The sequence below is a fragment of the Armigeres subalbatus genome, chromosome 1 (assembly GCF_024139115.2).
Source record: "Armigeres subalbatus isolate Guangzhou_Male chromosome 1, GZ_Asu_2, whole genome shotgun sequence".
NCBI lineage: Eukaryota > Metazoa > Arthropoda > Insecta > Diptera > Culicidae > Armigeres > Armigeres subalbatus.
The window spans coordinates 12,169,107-12,185,136 of NC_085139.1; the positions used below are offsets into that span (position 1 = coordinate 12,169,107).

Consider the following 16,030-nt stretch of genomic DNA (forward strand, 5'->3'; position numbering starts at 1 on the left):
CTAGGTCGTACCGCGGCGGTCGTCGGTACCGAACATTGTTGATGACGGATAGTTTTGGGCGCAGTTTAACCATCACCAGATAGTGGTCAGAGTCGATGTTAGCGCCACGATATGTCCTGACGTCGATAATGTCGGAGAAGTGCCGTCCATCAATCAGAACGTGGTCGATTTGTGATTCTGTCTGCAGTGGTGATCTCCAGGTGTACCGATACGGGAGGCTGTGTTGGAAGTAGGTGCTACGAATGGCCATATTCTTGGAGGCGGCGAAATCAGTTAGTCGTAGGCCGTTTTCGTTCGTCAGCCGGTGAGCGCTGAACTTTCCAATAGTCGGTCTAAGCTCCTCCTCTTGGCCAACCTGAGCGTTCAAATCTCCTATGATGATTTTGACGTCGTGTCTTGGGCAGCTGTCGTACTCACGTTCCAGCTGCACGTAGAATGCGTCCTTATCATCATCAGTGCTTCCGGAGTGTGGGCTATGGACGTTGATTATGCTGAAGTTGAAGAACCGGCCTTTGATCCTCAACCTGCACATTCTTTCATTGATCGGCCACCACCCGATCACGCGCCTTTGCATATCGCCCATCACTATGAAAGCTGTTCCCAGCTCGTGTGTGTTGCCGCAGCTCTGGTAGATGGTATGATTACCTCTAAACGTTCGCACCATTGATCCCTTCCAACAAACCTCCTGCAGCGCTACGATGCCGAATCCACGGTCCTTGAGCACATCGGCGAGTATGCGTGTGCTCCCGATGAAGTTGAGAGATTTGCAGTTCCACGAACCGAGTTTCCAATCGCTAGTCCCTTTTCGTCGCAGTGGTCTTCGCCGATGGTTCCGGTCCGTACTCTCTTGTTGATTGTTCGTTGCTTATGATTTTTTAAAGGCTGGCTTGCAGGGCCTGACACCAAACCCCCTAAATTTCCGGAGGACCATTCCTCCTTATTTCCGGTGGACCATGGTGCACAGTTTCACTTTCCATCGCTGGCACTCGGACGATGATCAGCCGCCCCTAACATGGAGAACAGACGCTGTTGTGAGCCGATCCTGACATGGAGAACAGACGCTCAATAAGATTTGCACCTCCGGAGAGGAGCAAACCCTCCCTTCCCTGTCAGCATACGACCATAGTTCCCACCGGGGTTGGTTACCCGATCTTCCCTAAGGTTGCTCGTATCCCGGCCAGCACCGCGGGAGGTAGGGATAGGAGTTGCTGGGTAAGAGGCTAAGGACCGCGAGATGGGGTCTATTTTATTCCTTCAGGTACGCGAAGTACCAATGGTACGCTTTACCCAGCATTTGCCGTGCCAAGGTAGGAATGATCATTTGGCTAAGAAATGTCCTTTCTGCAAAACAATATTTTTTTGCGACAGTGATGAACTTCTGCTAGCGAAAAAATTACACTTATAAATTACAAATTACTATCACAAATGAAAAAAAACTATTTTTTTTCATTTTCGGTCAAACCTATTTCTTATGTTCTTCTACATTCATTTTGTCAACATGTACTTATGTAAAAGAAGCACTCATTTAAGTCCCAATCAAGATGAAAACATTTCCAACTATGCATATATTTTTGTTAATTATTTGAACATGGATCCTTGGATGCTCCGTGGGGCTTAAAATGCTGCTCCGGCCAGGCCCAGGTTGCAGGAAGTGATGGCTCGTAGCGGAAGCAGTATTGGTGTGACTTGACAAGAGCCAGTTTATCTTCCGGCTCGGGATACCTGGAAGCAATGCCTGAAATTCCATGAATTCGTTAGTGAAACATAGTTTAAACATTCAAAAATTTCAACAAACCTTGCTTATAAGCATACTCAACCACTGCAACAGCTATTTCGATTGAACACTGCTTAATACTACTCAACGGAGGATACAGTAGACCTTTGGATAAATCTTCCTCAGAAACCTTCCTGGAAATGACTTGCGCTGCCGTCAGAAATATGTCGTCTGAAATGTGATGAATTCCGGAGGCAATAACGCCCAAAGCCACACCCGGAAAGACATACGCATTATTTCCTTGACCAGTGATGAAGGTTTTTCCATCTCTCTGAACCGGCGGAAATGGTGACCCTGACGCAAATAAACAAGTACCTTCCGTAACATCGTATGCCTGTTGGGGTGTACATTCTGCGACTGCCGTTGGGTTTGACAAGGCGAATATGATTGGACGTTCGTTACATTCTCTCATAGATTTCAGTACTTCTTCGTTGAAAGCTCCAGCAACGGCCGATGCTCCAATCAGCACTGATGGTTTAATCTCTTTGACGATTGCCAAAAAGTCCTTCGTTGGACATATATCTTTCGCGTAGCGAACCATATGCGAATCCAAGTTTTCCTTCTCTCTTTCTAATACTAACAATCCATGCTTATCGAACATCCAGATCTTCTCACAAGCTTGTTCAGTCGACATACCTTCTGACTCCATTGCTCTCACCAGAAGATTGGCAATACCAATTGCTGCTTCGCCCGCACCAAAGAATAGAAATGTATGTTCAGACATTGTTTTCTCTACAATCTTCTGCGACGCAATCAACCCAGCCACCACAATGGACGCCGTCCCCTGAATATCATCGTTGAACGTACAGTACGTGTCTCTGTACCGAGCCAAGAATTTGAAAGCGTTTCTATTCCCAAAATCTTCAAACTGAATCAGAGTGTTTTGCCCATATCGCTTCACCGCGGCCGCCATGAACTCATCGATTAACTCATCATACTCCTCCCCGCTCACACGCTTTTGTTTCAGCCCAATATACAACGGATCGTTCAAGAACTCCTCGTTATTCGTTCCAACATCGATCAGCATCGGCAAGCACTGGTGTGGCTTTACCCCAGCCAGCGCCGTATACAGGGCCAACTTCCCCACCGGGATTCCCATGCCTTGCGCTCCCAAATCGCCGAGCCCCAGAATCCGTTCACCGTCCGTCACCACTATCGCCCGCACATCCATCTCGGGCCAATTCTTCAACACTTCGTACACGTGGCCACGATCATTGATCGTCACGAACAACCCCCGTGGCCGTCGGAATATTACCCCGAACTTCTGGCAGGCCAGTCCCACCGTCGGCGTGTAGACGATCGGCATCATCTTCTCGATGTCTTCCGTCAGCAGTCGGAAGAATAGCTTCTCGTTGCGATCGTGCAGCTCGACCAGGTAGACGTACTTGTTCAGGTCTTCCTTGTAGCGAGAGATCACAATTCGGCACAGCTCCAACTGTTCGTCCAATGTGCGAATCTTGGGTGGGAGCAGTCCGTGAATGCCGAGCGATTGACGCTCATTCAGCGTGAAGGCGAGACCTTTGTTCAGTTTGGGTTCCCGCAGGTGATCGATTCCCCGAATCTGACCGTTGGTTTCGAAAAATGTGCGATTGATGGTTGGTGCACGGTTAGGTGAAATAAGGTGTTTCAGTTTAAAAATTCGTTGGGAACGAGATCTATAATTCAGTATATGAAAGTTAAAAGTTTAAAAAGTCAAAGATGCAAAACATAGAATCGACTCACACAAGTAGTAGCGACATTTTTGTTAGTTTGTGAATTTTCACTTACAAAAACTTACAAACAAAAATGGATGACAATGCAACAGTCAATGCGTCAATACGAGTCTTCATAGTTTGCTTTGATTGATTGCTATTGATTGTAGATAAACTGTTTCATCCATCTTATGGCCCCTCGGCGAAAAAACTAATGACCATTTTATTTCGATAGTCCGTCCCGCATGAATATCAAAAAATAATTGTTTTGATGTTGTATGTGCAACCCGCTGTAAAAAAGTAAGTTACCTTTTTTTGTTATTATGCCAAATGTGAGGAGTATTAGTTGATAGAAATGGTTAAGTTTCGTTCGTTTGATTCAAAAATAAAACAACAACCCGGCCAACCATTTCTTCAAATTTCTTTAAAAGTAGGTATATCATTCTTTAAAGAAACACGAAATAGACATCGATAGCGATCGATGCCATTCATTAAAGGATCCTAAATATATTCAAGTTGAATTTTGAAGTATTTATAAAGTTTGTTGTCGTGCTACCGATATCGCTTGTTGCCAAAATGGAGATATCGATTTTCATTAAAAAACCGTCACCAATTGTTAACAATGCATAGGTATCGTTAGATACTTTTTTCTAAACAAAATTGAAATAAAAATGAAAAAAAAAATCTTTATTTATTGGTCATTATTATTATACTTGAACCTCGCTTTGTATATGAGAAGACTGCTTTTTATACTTTGGTTTTTCTTGAGATTCGAACCTAAGCTTGTTGAATTGTACCATGTTATGGTTGGGTGCTGATCCTTGGGTCCACTGCTGCTTTGGAGAGGTTGATTAACAATTGTAAATCATATTCTAACTTTCTGTGTATCAACATTTCTGTACGTTTATAACCGTATCTTTGAATTCACGATTGTTTACATTAGTCTTCAGTTTGAGAAGATTTGTTTCACGAGATTTCTAAGTATCTTTAAACGTTTAAACATTCAAAATGCCAAGAATTCTTCCCCGAGTTCTTAAAAAACGGTTCAGGACATATCGGCGTGGACGCAGGCTTAAGGAATTCGAAGAGTCAGTTTCATCGCAGCTGCTAAATCGTCATCCCATTCATTTGCCGATAGATCATGATATACCGAAACAGGATTCCTGTTTGGATGACGAGTTTTTGGATGTTGAGTATCTAGATGAAGTATATGAAGAAGTAATACGGAATGATCATGGTCCGTGGCATGAAAATGAAAACGTAAGTTACTCGAAGTTAATTATATACATGCTCAAACGTATTTAATGTGCTATCTTTGCAGTTTGCTGATAATCTTGATGGATCAGCTGGTGTTGCGTCCAACGTCGATCCCAACTCCCAGTTCAAACATGATTTGGCAGCATGGGTGTCGAAATATAGCGTTCCATTGGCTGGAGTCTCCGATTTATTGAAGGTTTTGAGGAAACACACTGGTTTGGATTTGCCAAATGATGCTCGTAGCCTTCTTAAAACGCCACGAAAAAGTATTGTAGAAGAAATGTGTAATGGCGAATATATACATCTCGGTATATCGGAGTTCTTGAAACAGTTTAATTTGATCGATTACATCAAAGACGAACAGCCAATTGTTTTATCTTTCTCGGTGGACGGCACTCCTGTTTCTAAAAGTGGAGCGAATGATTTGTGGATAATATCGGGTGCCATCCACATTGAAAAGTTTTCACGGCGTGTCTTCACAGTTGGAATGTTCAACGGACCAACCAAACCAACATCTTTCAACATATTCCTCGAGGAATTTGTTGAAGAAATTCAGGAGTTGCTTATCAGTGGTTTCCATAAAGATAATAAGGTATACACTGTGCAACTGAAATGTATTGTTGCGGATGCACCAGCAGTGGCGTACATTAAGGCAATAAAATCACATGGTGGCTATTCAGCTTGTCCAAAATGCGAAATCCGTGGAACAAATATTGCAGGTTCCAGAAAAGTAGTATACCACGACGTTGGTGCTCCGTTACGATCGGACATAAAATTTAGACAGAGAACGTCGCTCAACGATAAAGATAACCATCATATGTCTTCGGAACACACCGTATTGGAAAAACTACCAATTGACATGATCGAAGATTTCGTCATCGACAAAATGCACGCAGTTGATGAAGGAGTTTGTAAGAAAATGCTTCTTGCATTCACAGGAAAGGCTAATCCACAGAAACTCTCTAAACAGAAGTTAAAGGATATTAACAGACGTATCGAACAAGAGTCTGAGTGTGCCATGCTTCCGACCGGTCGCAAATTTTCAAACGTCAATTTTTTGCCTGGTGTTGAAATTTGAATTTCGGCTGGTTTCAGCTGAACGTTTCCGCATACATAATTCGACAATAATATTGCAGTGTCGGCAATGATTTGTCTGTGTTGTTTATTTGTGGAAGCCATCGAAGCAGGGATGAAGATCGAGTCTGTGATAGTGCGCGAACGCTTCTGCATTTTTCCGCGTCCTGAAGTTCGGTTTCGTGGACGAACTAATTATTGTTGGAGAGAAGTGGTGTGATGGTGTCATTGTGGTTTGCAAAGCTTTGCCCATCCGGAGATTAAACAGTTCCCTAGTGCTAAGTGAAATAAATGGTTAACGTTGACGTGAGAGGGTGTGTTGTGCGAATGGGGTCGTTAGGGTGAAAAATTCAGATAATTGAAATAGAAAATTGCATCATTTTGATCAAGCTTTTGAAATATCATATCAGGGGGGAAGGGGAATTTAATTTCTTTTTGCTCTTTTTTCGTTTCAGAGAGCGAGCAAAGGCGCTTAAACCTAGGCTATTAGCCAGGGCAAGGCTAATACCTTCGCCCCATCCGAGGAAAATCATCGGCAAGGATAATGGAGTGACATAAATTTCTTAGCAAAGTCACTCCCAACGTATTTCCACAAATTTTCTATCATTTGCTTATAATGATACTCCTAAACCACATACCCTATCCACCATCCAATTCCTTGACATCTATGAGGGCGTCGGTGAGTCGCTGGCCTCTCGTTAAGTAGATGTCATATCATCATTTCCTTCCCTTTCCTAGTAACGGAGAAGATGGGCGTGGCCGGCAATGATAGCTTTCATGTTTTATCATTTTGGACCCCCAATTGGATTTCCATTGAATCCCAAATGGAAATCCATAAGCAATTGGGGTAAGAAAGGTAAAGAATATACATGACAACTATCAGTATGCAATCTACGAAATACTCCGTTACAACGCAACGCAACGCAACGCAACGCGCAAAAAATTAACAGACGTATCGAACAATGTGCTGAATTTGTTCCAATGGAATTTCAGAGAAAGATGAGGACCCTCAATTATGTTTCAAAAATGAAAGCAACTGAGTTTCGAAATTTTGTTTTGTATGCAGGGCCAGTAATATTCCATCAGTTAATTCCTACAGACACATTTTTCCATTTTTTGGATTTTTCCCTTGCAATAAGAATACTTTGTTCGCCGTCACTGCATCAAAAATACAACAATGTGGCTAAGGAACTATTGATTTCCTTCGTTGAGAACTATTCTAAGTTATATGGAGAAGCGACAGTTTCATTCAATGTTCATATTCTCATACATTTAGCCGACGATGCTTACAAACACGGTCCTTTAGATTCGTTCAGCTGTTATCCATTTGAAGCTCACATTAAAAAAATTAAACGTTATTTGCATGCTCAAAGCAAACCTTTGCAACAGGTGTACAATAGAATTAAAGAAGAACTGAAAACTGCAAATACTGATACGACTTCTACCCACTCAATTACTATGAGTGATTTCGAATACGATGAGCACAAATTTTACCGATTATCTTATCCTAATTTCACTATTCGTGCTGATAAGAAAAGTGACAATTGCATTATGTGGCATGCTTTGAACCAACTTGTTGTTATACGAGTGTGTTATTTCGAAAAAAGAAATGAGGGTATTTTTGCAACAGGAAACCAATTCGTTATGAAAGAATCACTAGGTAATTCTATTCTAACGTTGCAGCTGAATATGCTTGTGGGGAACTTCAAAAATACTATTCAAACATTCAAACTTGGTTTGGTTGTAAGCAAAATGGTGTGCTTCCCATTTTATTCGAAGGATTGTGGATATTTCGTCGCTCCACTCATACATAGTAGTTAAAACGTTTAAAAGAACTTATTTGTAACGTATATAATAAAAAAACAGATAAAATTCCATGAGTTTTTCTTTCACATTCAAAGTCATGAACTTCACACGCTTTCTGCTGCATCCGAAGCTCCACCATCGTCGACTATATCAAGGGTTTCCATTTTCAATGGAACAGATAACTTTTGCCGGCTCAACCTTTTTCGGCTAACCGACCCAGTTTGTCGGCGTTTGCTGCTTTTGATGCGATCACAGGCATGCTGCATTTGGTACCGGAATTCGGCGCACGCAAGGGCTGCTGGATCGTCGCTGCTCTCGAAAAGAGATTGATCAACAAGGGTTTCTGCAAAAACAGGTTGATATACGAACGATCTAATAAGTCTGGGGAACAAATTTAGAACCAATAAAATTATACTCACTTATCAATATTTGCGTTGAGCATAAGCTTTTAAGAGCCTGTTTTCCGCCAGCCCCCGAATAGTTTATCTGAGACTGCAGCTCGAGATCATACACTTTTTCAATGAATGATGTAGTGATCTCTTTTAATGGCTTTTTGAAAAGCACGAAGGATGCCAGAAATTTTTCCTAAAAGAAAAAGATTAAAAGTTGTATTGGAAACACAATATTGATATGAAAATTTCACAACTTACGAATTTCTTTTTGTTGTCATTTTTCAACAAAAATTCTTCGAATTCGACCAGAGCATCGGTCGAGCCTAGAGGCATAAGGTTCCGGATTGTTTCAAAGTCGACGGAGGACGAAGATGATGTTGATGGGCTTGATTGTAATGCCTCCTGTATCATGGAAAGCTGCTGCTTTATGAATGTGACGTCCATCTGCAGTGCCCTCACAGCATCCGCTTGCTCGTTGTAAACTTCGAGCGGCAGACTCACCACCACTGACTGGTTGTCAGCAGTTTCCTCCAGCACTTCCTCGTCGATCTCCGGAATGAAGGAGTGGTCTGTCATTTTACGGATATTATTCCTGCCACCAAAGCACAAACCAAAGTGAGGTTACCAAATCACAAACTTCCCTAAAATTAGCACTAAATAAATGCACAAAACACTTTTTATTTATGTAGGATTACTTTTTGTGTGCCGCGGACCGAATCAACAACAAACCGAAATAAAAATTCACAGTTGTCAATCTCCATTTTTCTTTGTCGATTTTTTATGTTACACTGGTACAAAAACAACAATAATTTTTGATAAATATATTTAAAGATAATTGAAGATATTTTTAATCCCTAGATGATATCAAAGTTTAAGATGATAGCTTTAAAGATTTTTATCGCAAGCATAATGAAGAAATTATACATATTATCGATAAAGACATTCAAATTTACATGCTGAAATTGTACGGGTTATGGAAATAAAGAATTAACGTCATAAAGCTTAATGTTTATATAAAGAGCTATAAAGAAGTTTTAAGAGTGGTTGGTCGGGAACAATTTTCAAATTTATTGCTGTTTTATGTAAAATTTATCGAAAAATCGTCAAAATTACAAAAACTTTTGATAGTTCTATTGCAAATTTCAATTTGTCAAATAATCAGAAATGCAAAGCGATTGCGATGCGATGTATGAAGAAAATAAGTTACGGATCAATTTCTCTTGTAGGGAAACTTTGACGCAAGTTGATATTTATGCCATCCTTTGTATACCAATGGAAAGCTAGGGGAACAACCTTAGTACTAGCGAAGAAAAATCAGTTTGATTGGTTCAATCAGGTAGGTCCATAATAAAAGTGTATTGACAATTCTGCAAATTTGACTTTTTGGACATTTCAATTTCGAGGTTCGGTTGTGGGCACCCTTTAAAATTCGGTTAAAAATGAAGAAAAATTACTAAATTCCACCTAATTTTGAAAAAAAAAAATAAATAAATTTATTTCAAAGCCATGAGGCACTAGAACCAAGCTCAATCCTCCCAGCAGTGATGATGCCCTTCTCGTGCATTATAGTAGATAATGAAAGGTTCAAAATAGCACAGGCAGATGCATAAACTCGTCCCAGACCTCCGCCGAACTTTGGGGGCGGATAAATGCAATTATTGGTATATCGAGGACAACTCCCATCCACCTCGATTAGGGCAATTGCACAATTTCTGACCCTGCACTAGTTGCCATTGCTCTCGGTGACTACTTCGCCTTACTGGTAGCAGTCTCCCAGTGCCCAGGCGAATTACAGAGGACTATCGCTACTATAAACAGAACCAGCCTCGCGTGCATCCAAAACCGTCGAGAGGATGATCAATCGGCGACTCGAAACTTTCTCACCCGACGAACCTTCCAACTGCTCATTGGCGGCACAGCATCGGACGAGTACCCTGAAGAAACTGGCGCCCCAAGGGTCGGTCCTAGCGGTGACGTTTTTCATCATCGCTATGGACGGGGTTTTCAGCGTTCTAGGCGTGAACATATATCTATTCGTATTAGGCAGAACGCCTGGAAGGACCAGGATTAAGAATCAGGCAGTAAAAAGTTCCATCCATCGCTGGGTTTCATCCGTATGCTTTGTCATGAACGCCAGTAAGTGTGTCAGGTGACACGTCTGCAGGGGGCAGCATCAGCTAGCAGGACCCTCCATTAAGATCGTCCAGGTGTTTGGTGTCGAGATCGACCGGAAACTTACATTTTTACCGCACTTCCGGGTGACGGCATGTAAATTCCGCATTAGTCTCATTAAAATCCTCAACAAAAAACACCGTACCATTAATATGAGTACCAGACTAAAAGTCGGGCAAGCAATCGTCGACAGCCGCTTGTTTTACGGCCTTGAGCTAACTTGTCCTGTCTACCGGAACCTCATCGACACGCTCTCGCCTGTTTTCAACAGCTACGTCCGGTTGGCCTCCGGTCGACTTCCGTCCACTCCCGCTGAAGCTGCCTGCGTTGATGTCAGCGGCATCGGATTTTAATGGCCATCTGCCGCAAAGCCGACAATTTCGCTGCTGCCACCTCAGGATCTCCTCGACGAGGCTGACCGGATCCTGAGAAGTTTAGTCCCCATAGTGGTGTGAGTTCACTGGCACGGAGCAAAGGGCTGGCTGATGTATCCTGTTAAAATCGACCGCACCATCGCCTCCAGATTCAAAAGAGTATAACACAGATGAACTCCGAAGATCCGTACTGGAACTCATTGCAACACGCTTCCGGAATAGTGAGATACGGTTTACCGACGGATCCGTCTCTAGTCGAGGAGTTGGTTTTGGAGTCTGTGGGCCTAATCTGGCCATATCGGAGAGCTTACTCCACCAGTGCAATATTTTTTCCGACGAAGCCGTCGCCGTTTTTGTCGCGACCGGCGAACAAGCCAATCGGGGTATACACGAACTCCGCAAGTGTTATTTCCGCCCTTAAAAGTGAGATTCCGAAACACCCTTGGCTCCAGAGAACTCTATCAGGAATGATCCCGGATACCACCTTCACCTCGATCTCCGACCACTACGGCATTAGGGGAAATACCGAAGCCGATGCACCCGGCCAGGACTTAAGAGCTGAGCAGAATGGATACGTTTGCGTGCGTATCCATTCTGGACCCTTTCCGAAGGCTAACGGGCATTGCCCTCCCCATCCTTTCCATAGAAGAACGGTCGAAGATCTTCTGTTTTTTTTTTTGGCAATAAATCTTGACGGGGATTTTAAGGGTAAGTCCTTCACTTCAACTTCAATCATTCAGAGGCAAACTATATACAACCGGAGAACAGCTTACAGACAGCATTATTGCAGGACACCAAGGTCGCAGAAGGACCATAACTTTCCCGTACCAGTACACAGCAAAACTTTACGATTCCAGGAGTTCCTGAAACTGTGATATCTACTCGACCAGACAAAACTCTGAATTCCAAGTAAGACTTGTAACGCGTAGTCCTAAAAGTGCATATACGTGACTAGAAAATAAAAATTAAGCTTATACATATTTTAAAAAATCGCAAAAATAATGATGAAAACTTATTATTTCAATAAATTTGTATGTCCAAATTATTAAAAAAATGCTTGAAAACGGTGTTAAAATAAGAATTGTTACAGCGATATTTTACGATTTGGGGTTGCCCATAACCAAACCAATAAAGGTGCTCACAACCGAACTTGGCAGCGTTATTAAAATGCATTTTTTTATTCGTATGTTTATTTGATAGGCACTCTGTGTTCTTAACCGCTACTGTGCCGTGATCTACTGTGGTATTCTGCTGTGCAGAATCCACACAGAATTTATTTTTAGATATCCATAATTCGTTATTGTTCTCGTCCGCGTCGTGCTTGTGATTCAGCTACCAATCGCTACGGCCGTCACCAAGCGATCATGTTTTGGACCTTGAAGAAAATTCTTCTCAAACCTTCTTGTCGTAACCCGATGTTGCAGACAATTCGCCAGAAGGATTTCCAGCTTCATTCGCCGAATAGTTTGCATTTTGCCCCAATGAGCGTCGGCGATCAGCCGAAAGTTCGAGACACCGGCCAAGTAATCACCGGCAGAATATGGTTCTTGTTCCATGCTCGCACGTCCGTTGCTGTTAACAGTATTCGTAAGACTGTCAACTCAATTTTCAATTTCCTTGGTCCTTTCAATATCAGCCTACTGTGATTGAATCACATCAATCAATCACCCAAGAAAACAGACTACTTGATGTTATTTTAAATTTAAATCAACACGTGGTGTAAGCAGTGATTGCTATGATGCCACGTGCTATTTGAACTGCCGATAAATCTTGTCCATAATAATTTCTGCTGTTAGGCGCACAACTGTCCCCAGTGCATTGGAATTTCGGCAATTATTGGACAAATCGACACTGTTGTTTCATAAGGGCGACTCGACTTAAGTCGAGTCAATTACGAGACACTGAAGACGGCCTTATTGTTGAGGTCGAAATACGTATCTGTCAACATAAAATTAAGTGGTGGAATTCAATGGGATTGTACAAACTCGTCTTATGACAAGTGAAGACATTCCACTAAAAAGCTCAAAATAATTATCTTATTTCGAATTTAGTTTTTTTTCTGTTTTAGATAAGTAACGTATTAAATAAATTTCTAAATTGAATCGTTTTGATATATACATTTGGTGTCTCCTACACTTCTGTGGTATAAAATAGTGATCATGAAGAGAACCGTTTTCATTTTTTAATCATTAACAGAAACAAAACTAAAGTAAGAATTTTGCCGACGACAGTCAAATCAAAAATTTACCGCTCGACGCCATCCATGCAATTTGAAATTTATTGAAGCGTCTCACTCTAACGTTTGACGACTGTACTGTTAACTGCTTCGTCTGTCTCAATAGGTACGTTATAAACTATTTCATTTTTGGCATGACGGAATCGTGTTCCATCCAAGCAACCAAAGAAGGGATGTTTTGGCTTAATCAGCTCGTATTTTCAGTAGTTTTTTGGATGGTGTGATAGCAAAAGTGAACTTTGAAGTTCCGTGAAAGGTGCTTGGAACTGAATGTAAACCAATAGTGAACCAATTGGTTCGATTAGGAACAAATGTAAGTACAATCTGAACTTTTGGTTCCTTGGGTAATTAGATAAACGGCAACAACTCAAATTTCTGGAAGAGTTCAAGTTTATTAACTTACTGATCAGTGATTCAGTTTCCTCCAGCCTATCCAGTACAGCTTGACTGTTGCAATGTATTTTCCAAAAATAGAAAACCAGCTGCTGCGTAGACTTACGTTACCAGTTGCAGTAATCAAGAGCCTTTTTATTCTATACGAACTGTGCTGTGTGTGAGCCTTTTTGTTTTAACGAACTGTGCTGTGCAGGGAGAACTCGTAGCAGCAATTATTGCAGCGTTGTTCACGTAGACTTCTTCTAGACTTTTTCTACAAAGTAAGCACTGTGACTGTAGGGATTGAGAGGGGTATGAGTAAATATATTGACTGAATTAGAGGGCATATAGTCAGGAGTACTAGATGCAAGGGTGACAGTTGAACGAAGTGAGCATTCAGTTTTGTGATGTATTTCGCGGGAAGCAGTTGTGCTTCGGAGCTTCGATCGAGCAACAGCTGGAGACGGCTTTTTCGGATGCCACCACCTGTCTTCATCCCGTATTAAGATTCGCAGGAGCATTTCCCGTATATCCGAGCAGCGAACGACTTTATCTTGTTTGAAGCATAGTAGTACATCTACTAACGACACAAGAAGGTCATATCGTTGAAGTAGATTCCGCCAGATACAGCTGCCACACCTCAGGCCATGCGAACGTCAAGTTTCTAGGGATCGATTACTATTTCCAAAGTCCGGTTCCTTCAACAACCGTTTCGCTAAGCTTCGGAGTCTGGTCAATTCCGTTTTTGAAGCTTTCCGAGAAGTGTAGATAAATCTTTTAGATCGCTGAAGACTGTTGCTACTACCAAAAATTCGGCGTGCCTGCTGATCTTCTTTGGAATCCATCCATCTTTTTCATTGAAGTTCAACTACTCCACGCCTTCTTCACTTCTCGAGTTTCTTTCAGAGATGATATACCAGCCGAGTAGAGATTGTGTAGCGACTGGTTCGTTCTTACTTCCATCACGACTCTTCAACTCTTCAAATTCGCCAACAGAAATTGATACACTTCTTCTTCTTCTTCTTCTTCTTGTTGGCATTGCATCCCCACACTGGGACAGAGCCGCCTCGCAGCTTAGTGTTCATTAAGCACTTCCACAGTTATTAGTCAGGAACCAAAGAACTCCAAACAGGAATGCCGGTGGACTAGTCAGTACACTTCCTTTTTCCAGCAGCTTTGCTGCCTCTTCCAAGGCAGCCTGCACACCTAAAAATAATCATGTAATTTTAGGTGCTGTGACACCGACATATACGAGCGTCATTTTTGACGTACAATTAGGGGATACTTTAATTTTACATCACAACTTTATTGACAAAAGATTGATTGATCAGAACGAGAATCGAACATAAGTCCGCTGAGTGAGAGCCCAGCACGCTACCACTCAGCTATCTCCGTTTCTTAAAAGAGGGATGATCGAACTAAAACTCGTTCCACGATTTGCACTGAACAAGTATTTCACTGCATCAAGTCATTGACTGCTTGTGCGTTAGGTGCGTTGCAACGGCTGCTGAGTTTAGGCTCCGTGACATGTAATTTTAAATCATCTGACCTTGAAAAATATACGATTCTGTTTATGTCGTGTGGTTTTGTGTCATTTTATTGAAATACATCACCTGTAATATTCATAATTTTTGGTGTGTGGTTTCTAAGCGACTGGTTCGTTCTTACTTCCATCACGACTCTTCAAATTCGTAAGCAAATGCACATGTTCGATGCCTATAAGCGAGCCTAGTTTTGCCTTTTCCAATCTGTTGACTGGAAGACCTGGGAAGTGCGGATAGATTTTTGAAAGTATGCCAAATGGGCAGTCTTGTCTTAGTCTTGCCGGAAAGTTTCACGCTTCTGCGGGGCGTAAATCCCACAGTACGAGCATGATTTTTAAACACAGATTTTTTTTCCGATGCTCCTTTCATATCTCGAACGTAACAGCGACTCATTTACGTGAGTACACAGCTTTTCCTGCTACTTCACCATTTTATATCTGACTCTGTGGTGATTCTGAGCAGAATCTACATCAATGGTTAACTTGAACGCCAGATTGACAAGGCCTGACATAAAACTATTAAAGGTCAGCTGTCCAAGACAAGTTTATTACTTTCCCAAAATTTCACTACGTTTGTTTATCTTTACGGATACGTATTTCGACCTCAACTGTGAGGCCGTCTTCAGTGTCTCGTACTTGACTCGATTCAAGCCAAGTACGTCGACAGTCGTGTCAAGTCCGAGACACTGAAGACAGCTTCACAGTTGAGGTCGAAATACGTATATCTGTAAAGATAACAAAACATAGTGGAATTAAATGGAAAGTACCAAACTCGTTTTAGACAGTTGAAGACATTTCACTAGAAGAGCATAAATAATGTTTCTGTTGAAGGTCGCCAAGTTAAGGCTATCAGGTACTTGCTTATATGTCTCCCACTGCATATTAATAGAGGTAGGCAGTTTATCAACCAATTCCTGGAGTATCATTGGATTCGATAAATGCGCTTGTTTATCTGCCAATAACATATGGGTGACCAGAAACTGAATAGCCAAACCGTAAGCGACAATAGTGCCAAGTTTTTTGTCTTCGGCGGAAATATGTTTCGCACCATCTTTAGAAGAGAACTGATCATTATTTCTGTACGATCGTACACTTTATGAAGCGTGTCCATCACACAAGGGACGGATGCCAGTAAGTAGTAATCGACTTCACATCGCTTTCAAAGCCGAGCCACCCAAACTTCTATGTAGAACTGTAGAAGAACGACAACTTTTGTGGGTCTCTGTTAAATTTTGGTAGTTCTCGCAGCATTACTTGACGAGTTGGTTTCACTGCAACGTTGTGTGGAGTTGTTGTATTTGCTGACATTGATTGCAATGGGTCCGTATCTTTGAAA

The 16,030-nt window shown here is 41.8% G+C and overlaps 2 protein-coding genes across 2 annotated transcripts; both read right to left on the reverse strand.

Moving 5' to 3' along the window:
• Positions 1–1,461: 1,461 nt before the first annotated feature.
• On the reverse strand, positions 1,462–3,609 carry LOC134208099 (NADP-dependent malic enzyme-like). The gene is made up of 3 exons (XM_062684185.1): positions 3,497–3,609; positions 1,796–3,429; positions 1,462–1,735 (listed from the first exon to the last, which is right to left on the reverse strand). Exons 1-3 carry the CDS (start codon positions 3,511–3,513, stop codon positions 1,575–1,577), a joined length of 1,812 nt encoding a protein of 603 aa, XP_062540169.1. The 5' UTR covers positions 3,514–3,609; the 3' UTR covers positions 1,462–1,574.
• Positions 3,610–7,542: 3,933 nt separating this feature from the next.
• Positions 7,543–8,732, reverse strand: LOC134208100 (uncharacterized). Its single transcript, XM_062684186.1, has 3 exons — positions 8,253–8,732; positions 8,022–8,187; positions 7,543–7,945 (listed from the first exon to the last, which is right to left on the reverse strand). Exons 1-3 carry the CDS (start codon positions 8,568–8,570, stop codon positions 7,707–7,709), a joined length of 723 nt encoding a protein of 240 aa, XP_062540170.1. The 5' UTR covers positions 8,571–8,732; the 3' UTR covers positions 7,543–7,706.
• Positions 8,733–16,030: the final 7,298 nt, after the last annotated feature.

Bases quoted from the DNA above. Each gene is read 5' to 3' on its own strand.
- LOC134208099 (XM_062684185.1), bottom strand. The intron at 1,736-1,795 runs GTTTGTTGAAAT...ATGGAATTTCAG, and splicing joins TGAGTATGCTTATAAGCAAG to GCATTGCTTCCAGGTATCCC.
- LOC134208100 (XM_062684186.1), bottom strand. From the start codon at position 8,570: ATGACAGACCACTCCTTCATTCCGGAGATCGACGAGGAAGTGCTGGAG. The intron at 8,188-8,252 runs GTAAGTTGTGAA...TTTTTCTTTTAG, and splicing joins ATGACAACAAAAAGAAATTC to GAAAAATTTCTGGCATCCTT. The intron at 7,946-8,021 runs GTGAGTATAATT...CTGTTTTTGCAG, and splicing joins CTCAACGCAAATATTGATAA to AAACCCTTGTTGATCAATCT.